The sequence below is a fragment of the Bos javanicus genome, chromosome 14, assembly GCF_032452875.1.
Source record: "Bos javanicus breed banteng chromosome 14, ARS-OSU_banteng_1.0, whole genome shotgun sequence".
NCBI classification, from domain to species: Eukaryota; Metazoa; Chordata; class Mammalia; order Artiodactyla; family Bovidae; genus Bos; species Bos javanicus.
In genome coordinates, this window is record NC_083881.1 from 62,891,234 (window position 1) to 62,912,076 (window position 20,843).

Sequence of the window (20,843 nt, forward strand, 5' to 3'; positions counted from 1 at the left end):
GAAAGTCCTTTCTCTCTTTTTAAAAAAAAAAAGACCATGAATATGGAGTAACAACTTCTTTAACACGAGGCTGTTTCTAGCCTCTTCGTCTTGTAAACCATGCTGCAATGCAAGCTTTCAACACGAGCACATATAAATTAGGGACCGTAAGTAAAGGCCCTGTCCCCAACAGTTTTAACCTGACCTCGGACTTCACTGAGATTGCTTTCCTCCAGGTGGCATCCTTACAAGCAGGGGTATGCTGTTCAAACGTGTCATGACTCTGCCCTCTAGGTCGCAGGTGGGAGGTCCAAGTATCTGCATTTCTAACCATTTCCCAACTTGCTGCTGCTTTCAGAGGTTCCGGCTGTGAGAAACCACCGCCTGCGTTACCCACTTCGCTGGTCACTTTCTCCTTCTGTTTTGCTCTCCCGTATCCTTCTGTCCTCTCCTTACTGACCACTCCGGCCCTCTCTGGTTCCTTCTCCTCCATGTCCCCCAAATGGGTGGGTCTAAAACTCCCACCTTGAGCCTCTTTCACCCACCCTCCAAGCCTCCCCGTAGCATTTCACCCGTCTTGCAATGTCTCTCATGCCCCTCCACAGCCACTCTGCCTTCTCTCGGAGCTCCGCCGCCCCAGGTTCTGCTGTGCTGCCCAGTCTCTGTGCCTGCGAGCGGCCCGTCCTGCTACCTGGTGCCCCTTCCCGGCCCCCGCTCAGATGCAGCTCAAGCACCACGCCCTCCCTTGGGTCTTTCTTGATCCCACACAGCTGGCACCCTCTCTACCTGCTGAAGAGCAGGGTATGTGGTCATAACTGTATTAATCTTTCAACTTTTCATTTGCAAGCTTTTAAAATAAGACACTGGGGGAATTTTTAAATTAAAAAGTTAATAGAAATGCTTTTATAAAAATAAAATGAATTAAAAGATGAAACTTGTTTACAAAGCAGAAATAGACTCATGGACATAGAAAACAATCTTCTGGTTACCAAAGGGGAAGGAGGAAGGTGTAAATTAGGAGTTTTGGGTTAACATATACACGCTACTATATATAAAACAAATAATCAACAAGGACCTATTCTATAATACAGGGGATTATATTCACTATTTTCTAATAATCTATAATGGTTATTAGAAAGAATTAGAAAAGAATCTGAAAAGAATCACAACATATACAACTGTATCACTTTGCTATACACCTGAAATTAACACAACATTGTAAATCAACTATACTTCCGTTTCAAAAAATGGTTTGAAAACATTAAGTTACCAAAAAGTTCCTGGCTGCTAACCATAATCAAGACAAAAAGACAAGACTCAGAATGGAAGAGAAAACTTGCGAACTGGGCTACTAATCAAGTAGGTGGATGCTTATTTGTGCTCAAGAAAATTTTTTTATTTTGTGATAAAAAATAAAACACCAGGGCTACCGTCCTGTCCAGAACTCTCCTCACCCTTTAATTCTGTTTTCATTGGAGGCTTTGTCTCTTTCTTCCTCATTTTACAGTCATGTACAGAGGTGTCTGAGTTCTCAGCCCAGCCAGGATGGCCTCTGAGAGCAGCAGACACCCTGCTTGGCTTTTTGTCTGTAAATCCCCACTGCCTGCCCCAGCACGTGATGCACAGCAAGCAGGTTGCTTTGAGGGGATGCCAGCCCCTTTGCCAGAGACGAGGTGGAAGACACTATGACCACCTCCTTCCCAGACAATAAGGCAGTATGGAAAGAACACGTGCCTCGGACAGACATTCCCAGGGTGGGAGTCTCCACTCTACTGTGCATTCACTGTGTAAGCTCTCTGGACTTCAATCTCTTCATTGTTTAAATGAAAAATAATAGCCACTTAAAATATGAATATTGCATAAGGTATATAAACAACTGGCAGACTGCCTGGTATATATCAATAAGTAAGCACTGAATAAATACTAACCATGGTGAACACACACACACATTATCAGTCTATGAAATCTGTATGCAGTCTCACTCTCCGCATGCACACAAGAGTTCATGCCTGTGAGTTACAGAGCCCTCAGCAGAATTCAGGGCAAAAACCATGGATACTCCACATTCTAACAAAAGATCAAGCTGTTGATAGCTCTGGTGAGATGCTTTCCAAAGATTATTCCGTCCAAATGTGACTTAACTCCAGCTTTACGGCTTTTTCTGCCATCCATTACCTTATAAAACTGGAACAAAGGTATGGCTTTGTTTAAGTTCAATAACAAAGACTCCAGCAAATGTTTACCTTTCCCTTTGAAAGTTTCCTTCATCCACACCACGCCCTAGCAAACACATAAAAATGCCATTTGCCCTGCTTTGCAATGTGTATCTCAGCCCCTCAAGACTCCTCCCAGGAGCCTCTCAATACTTTGTTTACTTTGGAGACCAAGGAAGATGCCTTATAATATTTCTCTTCTTCCATAGGATGATCTGTTGAAACCTGGGCTCTACTTAGGCAAAACATTAGGACATAAGGGACTTCCCAGGTGGCACCCGTGGTAAAGAACCCACCCGCCAATGCAGGAGACACAAGAGACAAGGTTGCAGTCCCAGGGTTGGGAAGATCCCCTGGAGGAGGAAATGGCAACTCACCTCTAGGATTCCTGCCTGGAGAGTTCCATGAACAGAGGAGCCTGGCAGGTTAGTCCATGGGGTCACAAAGAATCAAGACTCAATTGAGCACACATGCACACACATTAAGATGTAACTTTTTCTGAATTAGTAATATCCATCAACTCCATTTCATCCTGGACTGTCTGATATGCAGAAAGAGGACTCCCTGGACTGCTGACAGGAGGTTAGGGTCAGGGAAGCAAATTAGATCATGAACCCATGGATACTCAGGAGTGTGGTTTCCTTTGACCAGTTCTTTGTGTTCCCTTTTAATCCCCCAAATCAGTATTTACACATCTCTCCTTCTCCCTGGTGTCCAGCACTGGAGTTTGGTAGGAAAGGAACACAATTCATTCAGAAGCATCCCTTTGGAAGACATGATTCATCAAGACTATCGAAACTGTAACTTTCCAAAGCACTTTGCTTGACACACAGTGGAGCCCCATAAAAACTAATTAAATCTTTAGACAAAAAAGAAGTGTTGAGAGAAAGAGAAAAGGAAGAAAGGTGAGATAAATCAGGGACAATTTTAATAGCTCTGCCATGATTTGGTGCTAAAAGTCTTTCAATAACCTTATTTTCAACAAAGAGAGACTGAATAATTTGCAGGGTTCAAGAAGGTTAGAATACTTCTATTTCCTCCAGTTTACTGCCTTTACATAGGCTGTGATCAAACACTGCTGCTGGCACCATCCTGTCTCTGATGCTACCAACACTGAGATCTGAGGATCTCAATTGAGGGGCTAGTTTCCTTCCCATCAGGAGCAGATGGAGTAGAGCCACGCTTGGCCAGCGGACCACTGGTTGTACCTGGAAAAGACAGCACTGGAAAGAGAAAGGGCTGACCCACATGGGAGGAAAAGGAAGAAACCTGGACTTCATGTGACAAAAGCAAGTCACCCAATATGAGAGCTTTATTTATGTCTCACAATACGAAGCAGTTCACGACACGGACCACATCCAATGTTCCTATGTCCAGCAAAGTAATGCTCAAAATTCTCCAAGCCAGGCTTCAGCAATACGTGAACTGTGAACTTCCAGATGTTCAAGCTTGTTTTAGAAAAGGCAGAGGAACCAGAGATCAAATTGCCAACATCTGCTGGACCACTGAAAAAGCAAGAGAGTTCCAGAAGAACATCTATTTCTGCTTTATTGACTATGCCAAAGCCTTTGACTGTGTGGATCACAATAAACTGTGGAAAATTCTGAAAGAGATGGGAATACCGGACCACCTGACCTGCCTCTTGAGAAACCTGTATGCAGGTCAGGAAGCAACAGTTAGAACTGGACATGGAACAACAGACTGGTTCCAAATAGGAAAAGGAGTCCATCAAGGCTGTATATTGTCACCCTACTTATTTAACTTATATGCAGAGTACATCATGAGAAACGCTGGGCTGGAAGAAGCACAAGCTGGAATCAAGACTGCCGGGAGAAATATCAATAACCTCAGATATGCAGATGACACCACTCTTATGGCAGAAAGTGAAGAAAAACTAAAGAGTCTCTTGATGAAAGTGAGAGAGGAGAGTGAAAAAGTTGGTTTAAAGCTCAACATTCAGAAAACTAAGATCATGGCATCTGGTCCCATCACTTCATGGGAAATAGATGGGGAAACAGTGGAAACAGTGGCTGACTTTATTTTGGGGGCTCCAAAATCACTGCAGATGGTGACTGCAGCCATGAAAAGACACTTACTCCTTGGAAGGAAAGTTATGACCAACCTAGACAGCATATTAAAAAGCAGAGACATTACTTTGTCAACAAAGGTCCATCTAGTCAAGGCTAAGGTTTTTCCAGTAGTCATGTGTGGATGTGAGAGTTGGACTGTGAAGAGAGCTGAGCGCTGAAGAATTGATGCTTTTGAATTGTGGTGTTGGAGAAGACTCTTGAGAGTCTCTTGGACTGCAAGGAGATCCAACCAGTCCATCCTGGGGGAGATCAGTCCTGGGTGTTCATTGGAAGGACTGATGTTGAAGCTGAAACTCCAATACTTTGGCCACCTGATACAAAGAGCTGACTCATTTGAAAAGACCCTGATGCTGGGAGGGATTGGGGGCAGGAGGAGAAGGGGATGACAGAGAATGAGATGGTTGAATGGTATTACCGACTCAATGGATATGAGTTTGGGTAAACTCCAGGAGTTGGTGATGGACAAGGAGGCCTGGCATGCTGCGGTTCATAGGGTCGCAAAGAGTTGGACATGACTGAGCGACTGAACTGAACTAAACTGATTCCAGTGAAAAGACCAAAATAGAAACCTTTTCCTCTGAGCACTAAGCAGCATCTTAACATTCAGGTAATTCCTCTGTGGTCACATGAGAGAGGCCTTTGTAGCACATCAAAATTGGTTTCATCTTGAAATCACTGTGAACTGAGAAAAGGGCTGTGGACAAAACTAAGGGGCCTGGTTTCAAGAATCTCCTTAGAAACTGGGGAGAAAAGGAAGCCTGTAATTAGGATTTGTGAGCTCCTGCTCTGAGATGATGTCATCACCAGCGTTCGGTGCCAGGAATCAGAGCTCACCGCTCTTTAATAATTCAATAGGGGCTTGCCTGGGAATTTCTCATCTTGGAAATTAGCGAGCAACAAATCTACGTTGTAGATACTGGATTGGCTGTGGGGAGAAAGAAACATTGAATGACCTTATAAGTGGGAGTCACACGAAGAAACTTAGCCCTGTAGTCCTCCACTAGAATCATAAGGATGGAACCTTAATACTTTGTCAACCCTGCCCGGTTCCCCTTCCTGTCATTTTCCAGCTGAGAAGCTAAAGCTAAGAAGGAGGAAGACACAAAACCGGCTATTCATATGCCCAGAGACCTGGCGGCCTGAGTGCCATTTCAGTGTTTTATCTTCTTTATTATCCTGTGCCCCACCCCATCAACTTCCAAACTGTGACTGCAAGGATGCTCAGAACCTCACTTACCTGGATGCTACCTAAGTCATTCCCAGGGACCCCGGGACACCCGTTCACATTACAAGAGCTGCTGCTAAGTCGTTTCAGTCGTATCCGACTCTGTGCGACCCCATAGACGGCAGCCCACCAGGCTCCTCCATCCCTGGGATTCTCCAGGCAAGAATACTGAAGTGGGTTGCCATTTCCTTCTCCAACAAGAGCTTCTAGACAGTGGGAAACGTCTCTGGCCAGCAGGTGTCATTGTGCAGAGACACTGTAGCATAACCAGCAGAACCGGTTCTGGGAGGAAAAACTCTGCAGGAATTCTGCCAGAACCACACTGCTCTTGAGACTGGCAACCTGGAGTTAATCCCACAACCTCATTTTAACAAACAGTGTTAACACCTTCCCTGGCCAAATTTTCTCCTGTAATTAAATTAAACTAAGTGATTACAGTTTCACGTTCTTTCTTTACTTCTGTTCCCACTAAAGGAGAGGTAAGAATAGAATGTAGGTCAGCAGCAAAAGACAAGAGTAGTGTTCTGGAAAAAATCCATAAATTTTGTCATCAGGTCTTGATGATGCGTACGTGGGGAGACTACCACATATGAGACTATTCTATTCTTTTAGTAAATGCACCAAAACCAAAAGTGAAAGTGAAAGCCGCTCAGTCGTGTCCGACTCTTTGTGAACTCGTGGACTGTGGTCCACCAGGCTCCTCTGTTCATGGGTTTCTCCAAGCAAGAATACTGGGGTGGGTAGCCATTCCCTTCTCCAGGGGATCTTCCTGACCCAGGGCTTGAACCTCGGTCTCTAGCATTGCAGGTAGATTCTTTACTATCTGAACCACGAGGGAAGCCAAATGTCCAAATAAAAGCTATCTTGGGAAGACACAAAAGCTATCTTGGGTTTCTCAAATGATGCTTACATGGCTCAAAGAACATTCGTAGTGTTTCTTCAGCTATTGAGTTCTTCAAAGCTGGTCTTGTGCAAATATATATATTTTTGTATGTATGTATGTTTATATTTGTATATGTATATGTAAATTTATATATGTATATATATGTACATTTGTATACATATATACATGTATTTATATATACATGTATACATATATATGTATATATGTTTGTATATATGTGTATTTGTATAGGTAAATTTATATAGGCATATATAAACTTAATAAATTATATATATATAATTTTTATCCTTGAAATGGTATTATTCAAATTGTTTGTATATATTTACATTTGGACCCAAGTGATTCTGATTTTTTTTTTTAACACGTTCAAAGATCAAGATTTACTACCACTCTGTGTGTTCCAAAGGAAGGCACTGCAACTCTCTGTATGGGCACCAGCTCAACCTCTGCGCAACCTGCTGCCGAAGAACCAGCGGAGGGTGACGGAGTTGTGACTGCCCCGTTCCTCCCTGTGTTAAGCTCCCCTGTGTCACTACTTTCCCTAACACTGAAAGCCAATAAAGAGGTAAACTGCATATTTGGTTGCTTGAGAGGGTGTGATTCAGGCATGGAAACTCAAATGTCCATGAGGACCAGGCAAGGGAAGTTCCAAGAGGGAGAAAGGCAGAGAAAGCATTCAAGAGAACACTGGTGCCTCACAAGAGCCACTCACAGCCTTGCAAACACTCGGGCTAATGTTGCTGGAGTCCAAAAGAATCTGGAAACTTGTATTAAAAAAAAAAAAATCTGATTATTAAATGCGGGTGAAATATTTTAAAATTTGGAATAAAAGTACTTAAAGTGCATTAAACCCACACACATTTATGTTCTGTGGACCATATGAAGGTGGTGGGTCACAAATTTGCGTCCTCTGGCCACACCAAAACCAAAACAACAGTTGACATTGAATGGGGCCCCGATCCCGAAGCCTCCAGTGGATTTCTGTGTGGTTGTTACCAACAGGAACTCGTAGGCCAAGGCAACTGCTTCTGAGAATTCCACAATATGAAAATTATAAACAATTCCACCGTGAGAGGGACACCTTTCATGCCTTGCTTTGTTGTCATTTCATTGCTAAGTCATGTCCAACTCTTTTGGGACCCCGTGGACTGTAGCCCTCCAGGCTCCTCTGTCCATGGGATTTCCTAGGCGTGAATAATGGAGTGGGTTGCCATTTCCTTCTCCATGGGATCTTCCCAACCAGGGATCGAACCCATGTCTCCTGCCTCTCCTGCATCAGCAGGTGGAATCTTTACCACTGAGCCACCTGGGAAGCCCTTTATATGCATTGCTTTGTTGAAAACTTTTTCCCAGTTGTGTAATTGTGGGGTTATTTTTGCAGCCTGCTTATTATAAAATCAATTTTATTTTACTTATGTATTTATTTATTTTTTTGTGTGTGTGTCTCTTTTGCTGTCTCGTATACAGGGTTATCGTTACCATCTTTCTAAATTCCATATATATGCGTTAGTATACTGTATTGGTGTTTTTCCTTCTGGCTTACTTCACTCTGTATAATAGGCTCCAGTTTCATCCACCTCATTAGAACTGATTCAAATGTATTCTTTTTAATGGCTGAGTAATACTCCATTGTGTATATGTGCCACAGCTTTCTTATCCATTCATCTGCTGATGGACATCTAGGTTGCTTCCATGTCCTGGCTATTATAAACAGTGCTGCGATGAACATTGGGGTACACGTGTCTCTTTCCCTTCTGGTTTCCTCAGTGTGTATGCCCAGCAGTGGGATTGCTGGATCATAAGGCAGTTCTATCTCCAGCATTTATTATTTGTAGACTTTTGGATCGCATCCATTCTGACTGGTGTGAAATGGTATCTCATAGTGGTTTTGATTTGCATTTCTCTGATAATGAGTGATGTTGAGCATCTTTTCATGTGTGTGTTAGCCATCTGTATGTCTTCTTTGGAGAAATGTCTATTTAGATCTTTGGCCCATTTTTTGATTGGGTCATTTATTTTTCTGGAGTTGAGCTGTAGGAGTTGCTTGTATATTTTTGATCAATTATATTTTAAAGAAAAACCTTTATGTCCTGCAGTCTGAAAAAAAAAATCTTCTCAGCCTACCTAATGAAATGAATTTAATTTTTATGGTTTTTCTTTAAAAGTTCTTCCAGTAGTTCAGTAAAATTCTTTGGAACTATTTCTATTACTTATCTAGACTGTGCACAATTACAACTACCAAATAATAGCTACTAAAAATATGTATTAAAGAAACAAGTTGTGCTACAACAAGCAAGTACTGCCATTTGTCAAAGCATATGTGAGCGTAAATGTGTCAGCCTGGAACAATACACATGTACAAACACACATATTTAAACAAGACAAGTGAGCCCTGCCTATGGGAAAAGAAAGAAGAGTCAACTCAACCCCAAATTAACCATCTCATTGGTTGACCAGAGAGCCACCATCATTCAAGATGTGCCTTCCAGTTTTGGCATTTTCTTTAAAAGGTTCTATTGACTGGTGACAGTTAATACATTTACATTCTAGCAACTTATTATCAGATTCCATGAAAAGGAAAATGAGGGTGCAGTTTCAGCTGGCTTTACCTTGACAAGGTATTCCAAAGGTAGGATCCCATTGTCTTCACAGTGGATGGCTGTTCTCGGACATGCCTCACTCCTCACACACTGCTGTCCCCCACCTCTCTCGGAGGCTGACTTTTCACATATCAACCCCCCCAAGCACATGCTTGGTACAGCAGAGACAATCGAAAAGTTGTTTTGTTTTTGCTTTGTGTGAGGGAACTGAAGCCCAGAGGGGTCAGATGCCTTGCCAAGGATTCCAACTCTGGGCCCTGACACCACCGCACAGGCTGCCTCTCCCTTACCCAGCCCAGTAATCTAGCCTCTGGGAGAAGCAAAGGGCCACTAGGAGAAGGCCTGGGGCTCGGGTGAGGAACGGGAAGCGGAAGCAGAGGAAAGCCTTGAGGAAAAGCTCTTCCTGCCCTTCTGTGCGGTCCCTGAGTTCCCAACACATCACAAGGCCTCCCTCCTTCCCTTGGACGCACTGAGCCCCCGGAACATTCCCTCGGCCGCTCCGGAGCTCTGTTTCTGCTTGCCCATTTAGGTCACCTTCCTTGGGCCTAACGCCAGTTTCATTTACTTTGTTTTACACCTGAGTGAAATGAGACACTGAGCAATTCATCTTCATCTCTAAATCATGCCCACGAACTCCCATCCAGTTTCCTTTCTCACCCGGCCTTCCCCTGCTCGCAGACAATGAAGCATTGACAGCGGTTGTTTACGTTGACCTTTTCATTAATTCGAAGACAAAGTCTTCTAACGCCCGCCTAGATGGTAAGTAACCGAAGCAGAAAACAAGCTTAGGGTTCATCTGAAACCTTCCCTTTGGTGCAAAATGAAGCTCGAGAATCAGATGGTACAGAACCCAGGATGAAGAGTGGGCACAGCCACAAAACTCAGTTTCCATATACTCAGAGACTCGTGGCTGGAAAATAAGTCTGAATATCCTCAAGTCTTGCTTTTTTTCACCCAAATCCATGCAACGGTGGATGTCTATCCTCTGGATGCACCTGGCCAGAGATTTTTACCTTTGCACTTCTTAACTGTGCTGGCACCAGATAGAAATAAGAAAAGCCTAAGGTCAACAGGAAAGAAATGGCTCAAGGTCACAGTGGTGGCTTTTTCTCAGGGAGTGAAGTTCAGAGACCTGCAGCCCTGCTCCCTCCCTTGACCAGGTGAAGCCTGGAGGGGGCAGGAGTCGGGGTGGGGTCTTCCAGCTGCTTACCTGTGCAACTCTGAAGAAAGAGGCAGTTGCAGAGGTGTTTGGGGAAACCAGTACAGGGAGAAAAGATTTTTATGCCCAGTCCCATCAGCCCCAAGTGATAAAATGGAGCTTGGGGGCCTGGAGGAATGGGAGGGACAAGGGGCCTGGCCCTTTCAGCAGGAGGCCCCAGAGAGACAGGTACACCCCTTTGCCTGTCAAAAGGCGATTGATTTAGCTTCTCAGTAACTGAATGTGTGTGACTTCTAGAGAAACCCAATAGGTTCATTTCCCGTTTTTCTGGCTCAAGTTAACAGATCTTTCTCTACTCACAGAGGCTTTTGTCAAAGACTCCACTGCAGAGAAAGGCTGTGATACTTAAAAGGTATGACCAATGAATCAATGCTACTTTCTCACTCACTTTTGCTTCTTCATTCACATCCCAGGTGAAGGAAACAGCATTATAGGCAATCTCTTCGATGTTGCCAATCGTATTAAAGCTCTCCTTGTAATCAGCTGTGACATGAAAAAAAAAAAAAAAAATTAAGAGTCAATGTTACTGGTGACATGTATTGAAGTATCATTTTCCAATGGGGAAATTGCAACTTTGTCTATTCGGCTGACTATTGCCATGGTAACAGTTAAGGATTTGTGCTTATGGATAATCTTTTACTACTATTTACTCTATAAGAATGTGAGCCCATTCCTGTATTAAAACAGTAAATCTAGGAGAAGCAGTGTTCCTAAACGATTTGTTCATTAGTTTTATTTTTCATTCGGTTTATAAATTTCTTCCCCCTGAGTTCCTTGTCACCTACCCACTCCCTCTCCTACTCTCTTTTCTGCCATTTAATTTTGCCAGCAATGCCGGACTATTTCATAGGGATCGTTTTGTAGGACAGAATAATCTATCAGCCAGGCAGTGTCTCAGGACTTCAGTAAAGAAATCCAGGAGAGTGAAGAAAATTTTATTTTTTTACTTCTTCTTGGATTTAGGTACAGAGAATTGAGTCAGTCTGATTCAGTTCATTACCATCCACCTGTCAACTTAAGGCCCTCTCATTTATTTATGTAATATTATTTATGTAATAAATAATCCTTTTTATCTCCTCTGTCCCCCTGCCCCCGCAATAGCTATTGACATGTTTGCTCTATATGCTTATGAAATAAATTGGGTCGATCTGCCTGTGTTCATAGCTTTCATTTTCACAAACTGTGCCATGCTATGACCAGGGTTGCCAGATTTAGCAAATAGTTGGACCATACTCTAAAAAAGTATTTGTTGTTGGTCCGAAATTCAAATTTAACTCTCTGTTTTATCTGGCAACCCTCGCTATGGACCTTTTCAGATGTAACCACTTTACTGGTTGCATGTCTAATCCTGGCTGTGGCTGCACAGAATTCCGTGGTGACCGTCAACCGCAATTTACTTATCCCCTCTCCCCAGATGGAGCCTTCAGTAGTCTCCAGCTCTCCGGAACCACAGACAACACTGATAAAAATCCCTGGTCTTCTGTCTGCACTGTCACCGCCTTAGTTGGTCTTCAGGGCGAGGCATGATATTCTTACTCTTAATCCTCACTACTACTTCCTGAGGTTTTAGCTTATGCTCACCATCTGGATTTTCCCTCTACTCTAGGCCTCCTTGGATATGACAACCTACCTTCACTCCATCTCTTGTGTACGAAATAAACACTGACCACGTCTTGCTTGGCTGGCATCATGGTAAGGTCCATCTGCTTTTCTTTGAGGTCTGTTTCACTCACAGCTTGATCACCTAATCACGTACGTTCTTTTTATCTAAATTTCTATAATTATTTTCTAAAATGAAAACTCTAATTATGTGCTTTTAATAATTTTTTAGGGCTAAAACATACACCATGACCTACACTATCCTTCACAATCAGGCCCTGCATACTTCTCTCTGCTCATACTCCAGCCCCACAGTGGGGGTCAGAGGAAGGTACAATGCTGACCATACTGGAGTCTTTTTTGTTTATAAAATCTTTCGAATGTTTTTCTAAGTTAGGAGTGAGTTATGATGACTGACTTTCAGGGTGTATAAAGCATTCATTGTCTACAATATCTGACATGTTTCTCGACAAATGGTCATTTCCTCACCTGTGTCCTAAGCGGCCCTGCGACTCCAGGGTCAGTGGTTTCTTGAGGTTTCAGCAAGTTCTCTACGTGAATGCTGCAAATTTTTGAAGTCTGCTTTCCTAAAATTCATATATCTGATCATTTTAGCCATTTTCTCCTCATTTATCACAAAATCTAAATTCATGTGATCATTCGCCAAAATTTTACTTACGTTTTCTTATTCATACAACACACTTTGTGTGAATTAGACTCCTATTTTTCTATCCATAGTATAAATAATAATAAAACAAAGCCCACAATACTAATGAGCTCAAAATATAATAAAGTCAGTTTGATTTTGTTTAAAAGAAAAAACTTCTTATTATTACTGGGACCTGGACTGGTGGTTAACTGCAGAAAAACCTACCTCGGTGCTCTCAGAACGGCCTTGGATGCACTTCCTGTAAAGGGTAATGTTGGTCTAGACCCTGACCAGAATTCTAGTTCCCGTCTTTCTCACCAAATTTCTACTGTGGGGGCCAATTCAGTGGGTACAAGGTGGTGTCTCAAAGTCATTACAATTCCATTTTTTCCATCACCTATGAGTTCAAGCATCTCTTCACATCCAGGATAGCCAAGCAGGTGTCTCCTTACATAAACTGCCTACTCATGCCCTTTGTCCGTAATTTTATTCATTTCTCCAGGGAAACTTCAAGGCAAGACTATGGATCTTCACATTTTAAATAAAGCACACACGTTTTAACATAGACGCTTGTGTGATCACCATAGGAAAGTCACAGACCATGAACAAATAAGAAAAATATTGAAAAGCAGGCACAATATTTTCCACCCACTACAAACACATCTGTGTAGCCTTCATTTTTCCTACCACAGTCTCTGTCTCCCTTTCTCCAAAATATGTAAATATTTTAAACAATATTGTAACAATTATTTTTTAATTTGCTTCTTTCCCCCTGTAATACATCTTCAGCATCTTACCACGTCACTAAATAAAATTGTGGAAAATAGTCTTAATGTCTAAGTACTATTATATTGGATTAAGATAAAATGCTATAAACTTTATTTTGCTCTTATTGATCCTATAAATGATGTCTAATACTTTGCTACCTTAAATAGCACTTCATCTAATTATCTTCATGGCAAAATAGCCATATATACTTCACTTTTTCATTAATATATACTCTCAGAAGTGAAATTAATAGGTCAAAGGCAAAATATTTTCGAGGCTTATAATTCATTTTGTAAAATTGCTCCTGGAAAGGTTAAAACAGTTTATATTCACAATAACTGTATGACTTCCTGTTTCCTCAAACTGTCTCTTTCCAAGTTGGTATGCAAAGCAGGTTACATTATTTTATTTGCAGTTCCTTGATTGCTAAAGAATAGAACAGTCTTCCATTTGGCTTCTGGTTCTTTGTGTTTCTTTATATTCTTTCTCTTTGTTTTTAAATTTTACTCATTTATTGTAACAGTTTATTGTTCTGTCTTTTGCTCATTTTTCTCTAAGGGAATTCAAATTTTCTTGATTTAAAGTAAATATTTAAAGTTAAGAGATAAAACAGATAGCAAAGGAAAACCATTTTATATCCTAAAATTTTACAAGTCTTTATGACTATATTTCAGATAATTTTAAATGCAAACCTGTGTTTTCAGCAGGCCAGTTTCTTAAATTTTGAAATAAGAAAAGATCACTGAACTTAAATTGAGTTCCTTGATTCTTCATGCTATCTGTTTTAAAAAATAGTCTTACAATTTTGTTTTAAAATTTTAATAAGCCTCTTAAAAATTATCAATCAACCATAAATTTAAAAAACAAATACTATATCTAGCAATAAAGAGAAATAAATAAAAGTGCTTTGGTCCAGCACTTATTCTAGATCTTACAAGTTTTTATTTTTTCATACCTTCTCTACCTGAAAAATTTCTCCCCTAAAAAAATGTTAGCTTAGAAAAGTAAAGAATTTTAAAAACAAATGCAATACAAATACAAATAAAATGCGTGTTGGGCCCCCTAGTTTTGCCCAGGGGGTCTGCCAGTTTCTCTCCATCATGCTCCCTTGTTGCTGTTGTTGCTGCAGAGTCACTAAGGCCTGTCCAACTCTAATGCAACCCCATGGCCCACCAGGCTCCTCTGTCCACGGGCAGAATACTGGGTTGCCATTTCCTTCTCCAGGGAACCTTCCCAACCCAGGGATCAAACCTGAGTCTCCTGCATTGCAGGTGAACTCTTTACCACTGAGCTGCCTGGGAATCCAATTTCCCTTACTCAGTCCACAAATACATTGAATAAATATTTGCTCTGTGTTCCCTATATACCAGGCAGCATCCTTACACTTGAGATCAGCAGAAAACAAAATGAGGTCCCTGATCTCATGGTGCTTACAGTTCAGAAGGAGACAGAATATAATTAAGTAGATGAATAAATAAATGAACAACACAATTATGTTCAATATGCTTCAAAGAAAAGGCGGTGGCGGCGGGGGGGGGCCTTCCCTGGTGGCTCAGCTGGTAAAGATTCCATCTGCAATCTGGGAGACCTGGGTTTGATCTCTGGATTGGGGAGATCCCCTGGAGAAGGGGATGGCTACCCACTCCAGTATTCTAAACTGGAAAATTCCATGGATTACAGTCCATGGGGTCACAAAGAGTTGAACATGACTGTGCGACTTTCACTTTCACTTTATGCCAAAAACAAGACTGGCAAGGCTACCTTTTACGAGGTGGTTATATTATTTACCCATTTCCTTCATACCACACATCAATATTTTGTTTTATTTATCACTATCATTTCTCATTAGCTACACATGTATATGAAGGCAAGGAACTTGTCATTAATAATGCTGCCTTCTCGGTGTTTGACATTATTCAGATGATATTCATTCCATAAAATTTTTGAGTAAAAAATGAATAATGGCTCCATGAATAGTCTAACAAAAAACAAAACTAAGACACCAGAGTCACACACTCCCGTTTGACCTTATACAAGAAATACCTGTTCTTCTTGACTCCCTTTGTTGTTCGTCTCTAAGCCATTCACCTGTAGATGGCAAAACAGCCCTGCTATCACACGGTGACTGTCAAAGTCTTCTACATCATACACCCTGATACTGCTTTGTCCACACGCATGTTAGTCCAATAAACAGAACGCTAACGGATGTGTCTCCTGTTTCTGAAAACTGTCTTAATGTCCTCTGATGAGTGTTGCTGGCTTAAGGGTTCATGATCCTTGGTGTAGGAATAAAACTCCCTAGTGGCTCAGAGGTTAAAGCGTCTGCCTCCAATGCAGGAGACCCGTGTTCGATCCCTGGGTCGGGAAGATTCCCTGGAGAAGGAAATGGCAACCCACTCCAGTATTCTTGCCTGGAGAATCTCACGGACGGAGGAGCCTGGTAGGCTGCAGTCCACGGGGTCACAAAGAGTCGGATACGACTAAGCGACTTCACTTTCACATTCAACCTGTTTTTAGGGGGGCTTCCCAGGTGGCTCAGTGGTAAAGAATCCACCTGCCAATGCAGGAGACGCAGGTTCAATCCCTGGGTCAGGAAGATCCCCTGGAGAAGGAAATGGCAACCCACTCCAGTATTCTTGCCTGGCAAACCCCATGGGCAGAGCAGCCTGGCAGGCTACAGTCCACGGGGTCACAAAGAGTCAGACATGACTTAGTGACTAAACAACAACAAACCTGTTGTTACATCTTCCTGAATTTATTTCCTCAAGAAAGTTTCCAGAACCTAAGTTTTATAAATGTTGGTAGCTGCAAACAGTAAAAGGGAGTGTCATGAGCTAGTGTCATGAGTTTATATTCCTAGAGCTGCCATAACAAATAGCACAAACTTGGAAGTTTAAAACCATAGAAACATATTCTCTCATAGTTCTGGGGCCAGACGTTCCAAAGGAAGTGTTGGCAGGGCTGGAACCTTCTGAAGGTTCCTAGCTCTCCTGGCTTCTGGCGGTTGCTGGCAATGCTTGGCATCCCTGGACTTGCAGACCCAGCATTCTAAGCTGCCTCCGTCTGCATGTCGTGTTCTCTTCTGTGTTTCTGTGTCTCTTCTCCCTTTTTCTTCTCTTCTGAGGATTTGGCATTGGATTTAAGGCCCACCATAATCCAGGATGATCTCATCTAGAGATACTTAACTTACTATATCTGCAAAGACCTTTTTCCCCAACAAGGTCATATTTACAGGATCTAGTACTTAGGATATGAACATATAATTTTTGAGAGAGTTATCATCAACCTCTGTATCTGCGATTCCCTCCTATGATTGGAAGTCCTATGATTTGAATGCATGGCTTGTTCTTGTATGAGAGCCACTGTAGCTAAAGAGTCATCACACTTTCTTTTAAAGCATTTCATGGTGAACATATAGGCATGTCTCAGAGATTTTGTGGGGTTTGGCTCCAGAGAGCCTCAATAGAGCAAATACTGAAATAAAGGTAATCACATCAATATTTTGGTTTCCTAGTGTATATAAAAATATTTACTCTGTAGTCTATTAAGCACACAATAGCATTATGCCTAAAAAACAATGTATATACCTTAATTCAAAAAACTTTATTGCTAAAAATGCTAACCATCATCTGACCCTTCAGTGAGTCATAATCTTTTTTTGAGTTTTTTTTTAATCTTTTTTGCAGGTGGAGCATCTTGCCTGGAGTTGATGGCTGCTGACTGATCAGAGTGGTAGTTGCTGAAGGGTGGGGTGCTTGTGGCAATTTCTTAAAATGAGACAATTCCTTAAAATGAGCTGAACTGATTTTTTTTAAAAAATGACTTCTCTGTAGCGTGCAATGCTGTGCTGCAGAGCACAATGCTCTGTGCCATTCTGCCCACAACAGAACTTCTTTGGAGACTGGAGTTAATCCTCTCAAGCCCTCCTGCTGCTTTATTAACTGAGTTTTTATGATAGTCTAAGTCTTTGTTATGATTTCAACAGTTTTCACAACATCGTAACCAGGAGCAGATTCTATCTTAAGAAACCACATACTTTGCTCACCCATAAGAAGCGACTACACATTCATGAAAGTTTTCTCATGAGATTGCAGCAATTCAGTCACATCTGCAGGCTCCACTTCTAGTTCTCTTGCAATTTCCACCACATCTGCAGTTACTTCTTCCACTGAATCTTAAACCCCTCAAAGTATCCCATGAAGACTGGAATCAATGTCTTCCCAACTCGTGTTAATGTTGATATTTTGACCTCTTTCCACAAACCACATTCTTAAAGCATCTAGAATGGTGAATCCTTTCCAGAAGGTCATCAATCTTGACAGATTCATCAAAGGAATCACTATCTATGGCAGCTATTGTCTTAAAAATGTATTTATTAAATAATAAGATTGGAAAGTTGAAACTACTCTTTGATCCATGGACTATAGAATGGATGTTGGGTTAGTAGACATGAAAATAACAATAATCTTGTGGTACCTCTCAATCCTTGCTCTCAGGTGATCAGATGCATCATCAATGGACAATAATAATATTTGGAAAGAAATCTTTTTTTCTTAACAGCAGGTTCCAACAGTGGGCTTAAAATATTCAATAAACCATGTCATAAACACATGTGTGGTCATCCAGGCTTCGTTGTTGCATTTATAGCTATGCAGGTCCTAGATGGCATTTTCTTTTGATCTACATTGATAATTGGGGGCTTCCCTAATAGCTCAGTTAGTAAAGAATCCGCCTGCAATGCAGGAGACCCCGGTTCAATTCCTGGGTCAGGAAGATCCTCTGGAGAAGAGATAGGCTACCCACTCCAGTATTCTTGGGCTTCCCTTGTGGCTCAGCTGGTAAAGAATCCACCTGCAATGCGGGAGACCTGGGTTTGATCCCTGGGTTGAGAAGATCCCCTGGAGAAGGGAAAGGCTACCCGCTTCAGTATTCTGGCTGGAGAATTCCATGGACTGTAAAGTCCATGGGGTCGCAAAGAGTCGGACACGACTGAGCCACTTTCACTTCATGTAGCCACCTTCATGAATTATCTTAGCTAGATCTTCTGGATAACTTGCTGCAGCTTCTACATCAGCACTGGCTGCTTCACCTTGCAATTTTATAAGTTAATGAGACGACACCTTTTCTTAAACCTCATACACTGACTTCTGCTAGCTTAAAACTCTTATTCCCTAGCTTTCTCACCTCTCTCAGCTGTTGTAGAATGGAAGAGAGTCAGGGCTTTGCTCTGGATTGGGTTTTGGCTTACAGAAATGTCGTGGCTGTTTTGATTTTCTACCCAGAGCAGTAAAACTTTCTCCATGTCAGCAATAGGCTGTTTTGTTTTCTTATCATTTGTGTGTCCACTGGATTAGCACTTTTAATTTTTGTCAAGAACTTTTCCTTTGCATTCACAACCTGGCTAACTGCTTGGAGCAAGAGACCTAGCTTTTGGCCTCTCTTGGCTTTTGCCATGCTTTCCTCACTAAGCTTAACGATTTCCAGCTGTTGATTTAAAGTGAGAGATGTGATTCTCTTGGTAAAGGTCACACTGCACTTGAAAATGTGTGGATTATTTTCAAATATCTTTGATAATTTGTTTCTAACATAATTACCTTTTGATAATTCTAACACAGTGATAAGAGAACAGACTCTGTATGCTTTCAATACCTTTAAACCATGAAATTTTTGCACCCTGTTTTATGTCCCTGGATACGCTCCAGTGTCTCCTAGTTTATAGTCTATGAGAACTTGGATAGATGTATATCCTACTGTTGTATGAAAATTGTGTAAGCCTTAACTATGTTTATGTTGACTTGGTTCATGGTGCTTTTCAGGTCTACTATATCCTTCTACTTTTCTGTATATTCATTCTATTAATTTTTGAGAGTTTGATATTGAAACTCCAACTAAAATTCTAATTTACTACCTAAAAGTAATTGTAATATATAGTGGAACTATATGTAATTTTGTTCTGTATTTTCTGTAAATGCATTATCATACTTTCATAATTTAAAAAATAAAAAAAAGAATTTTGAAAAAAAGAAAAAGAAAGTGAGAGAGGTAAGTCTTGTTCTTTCACTTGAACACTTAGAGACCATTGTTGGGGTTATTAATTGGCCTAATTTCAATATTGTCTCTCCAGGCACAGGAGGGCCTGAGGAAAAGGAGAGATGGGGGAATGGCTTGTTGGTGGAGAAATCATAACACGTACATTTATCAATTAAGCTTGCCATGGTATACGGATGTGGTTTGTGATGTCCCAAAACAATTACAATAGCAACGTCAAAGATCACTGATCACAGACCATCATATCAAATACAACAATAATGAAGAAGTTTGAAATATGGAGAAATTACCAAAATGTGACACAGGCAGATGCTGCTGGGAAAATGGTGCCAACAGACTTGTTCCATGCAGGGTTGCCACAAACATCCAATTTTTAAAAAAGCATTATCTGTAAAGCACCATAAACTGAAGCCCAGTAAAAAAACACTTTGTATTACATTTTGAATGGACTTTGTTTCCTAAAAAAGATGACGAGGCAACACACAAGCTACATGTTTTGTACACTAGTTTGTAAATATCTATAGAATATAAACATCTACTTGATCAGCATGGAGATATAAATATGGCTTAGATGTTTCCCAAAACTGGCATAATGGAACAAAACTACAAGTGGCTAAAACAGGTTTCTAAAAAAAAAAAATGTATGTCAATTGCATCTGAGTTAAGAAGGTACTTCTTATTAATCTTAGTGATTTACACACAAAGGGATAACCCTAAAGTACACAACCAGCTCAAAGCATCAAAAAGAACAAAACCATGGAAAGAAGAAATGAGAATCTAATGAAATAAGGGTGAAGTTGATCTCATGTTAATGTCATGTCTGGTGATAGAGTCAAACTTTCCAGGGTCTGTTCTCAGGTTGGGTGTGTCCTTGAAATGTTAAAGTGAAGCATATGGGAACACACAGCCATGAAGATTCTCTAGAGCCTGTTAGGATAGCCTCCAAAGACATAGACTGATAGTTTCTGGATTCTCATGGTTGGTAGCCTTGGGCAGATGTTCTGTTATAGTTACTCTCGAGTGCTGGGGTGCATCAGAATCACCGGGAAAACTTTGGTAAAATGGAGACAACTGAGCCAACTCCCAGAGATTTTCATTCAGTAGGTCTGGGATGTGGCAAAGAATCTGCCTTTTTAATAAGGTCCCAGGCAGGGCTGATGCTGCTGGTCTGGAGACCAGACTGGGTAGCATAGATCTATGGCAAATTGAAATGACTGAATCCTTTTTGTGCATTCAATTTATTTCACATATAGGCTTAGAAAGCACTCCATCTACAGTGATGTCCCACATCAATTATCCATGATGTCCATGAGACAGACTGTCTTCATCCTCAAGTCTCCCCTCTTAGGTAAATGCCAGCACCACGTACAGGAGGACCAGGCAGCTACCTACATGGTAAGACCTGGGGACCACCTGCTCCAAGACCTCTACTTATTCTCTGGCCTGGAATCCCATCCTAGGACTCTCTTTGGGAACGGACACTGTCATCTCCTGACATGAAAATGAAGTGCTCTAGGGACACTAATACCTGCCATAAAGTGAGCTCTTA

The 20,843-nt window shown here is 41.3% G+C and overlaps 1 protein-coding gene and 1 long non-coding RNA gene across 7 annotated transcripts in view; one reads left to right on the forward strand and one right to left on the reverse strand.

Moving 5' to 3' along the window:
• Positions 1 to 20,843, reverse strand: part of GRHL2 (grainyhead like transcription factor 2) — a 171,122-nt gene that overhangs the window by 53,993 nt on the left and 96,286 nt on the right. For all 6 annotated transcript variants that reach the window (XR_009740917.1, XR_009740915.1, XR_009740914.1 and 3 more), the window contains exon 8: positions 10,619 to 10,713. Coding sequence is in view for 2 of the 6 variants with exons in the window: in XM_061439255.1 (XP_061295239.1) it covers positions 10,619 to 10,713 (95 nt within the window). In the remaining 4 variants the exon portion in view is untranslated. The remainder of the gene's footprint in view (positions 1 to 10,618; positions 10,714 to 20,843) is intronic.
• LOC133260662 (uncharacterized) lies at positions 10,129 to 17,855 on the forward strand. Its single transcript, XR_009740921.1, has 3 exons — positions 10,129 to 10,582; positions 11,837 to 11,922; positions 16,933 to 17,855. It is a non-coding gene; the product is annotated as an uncharacterized LOC133260662 (long non-coding RNA).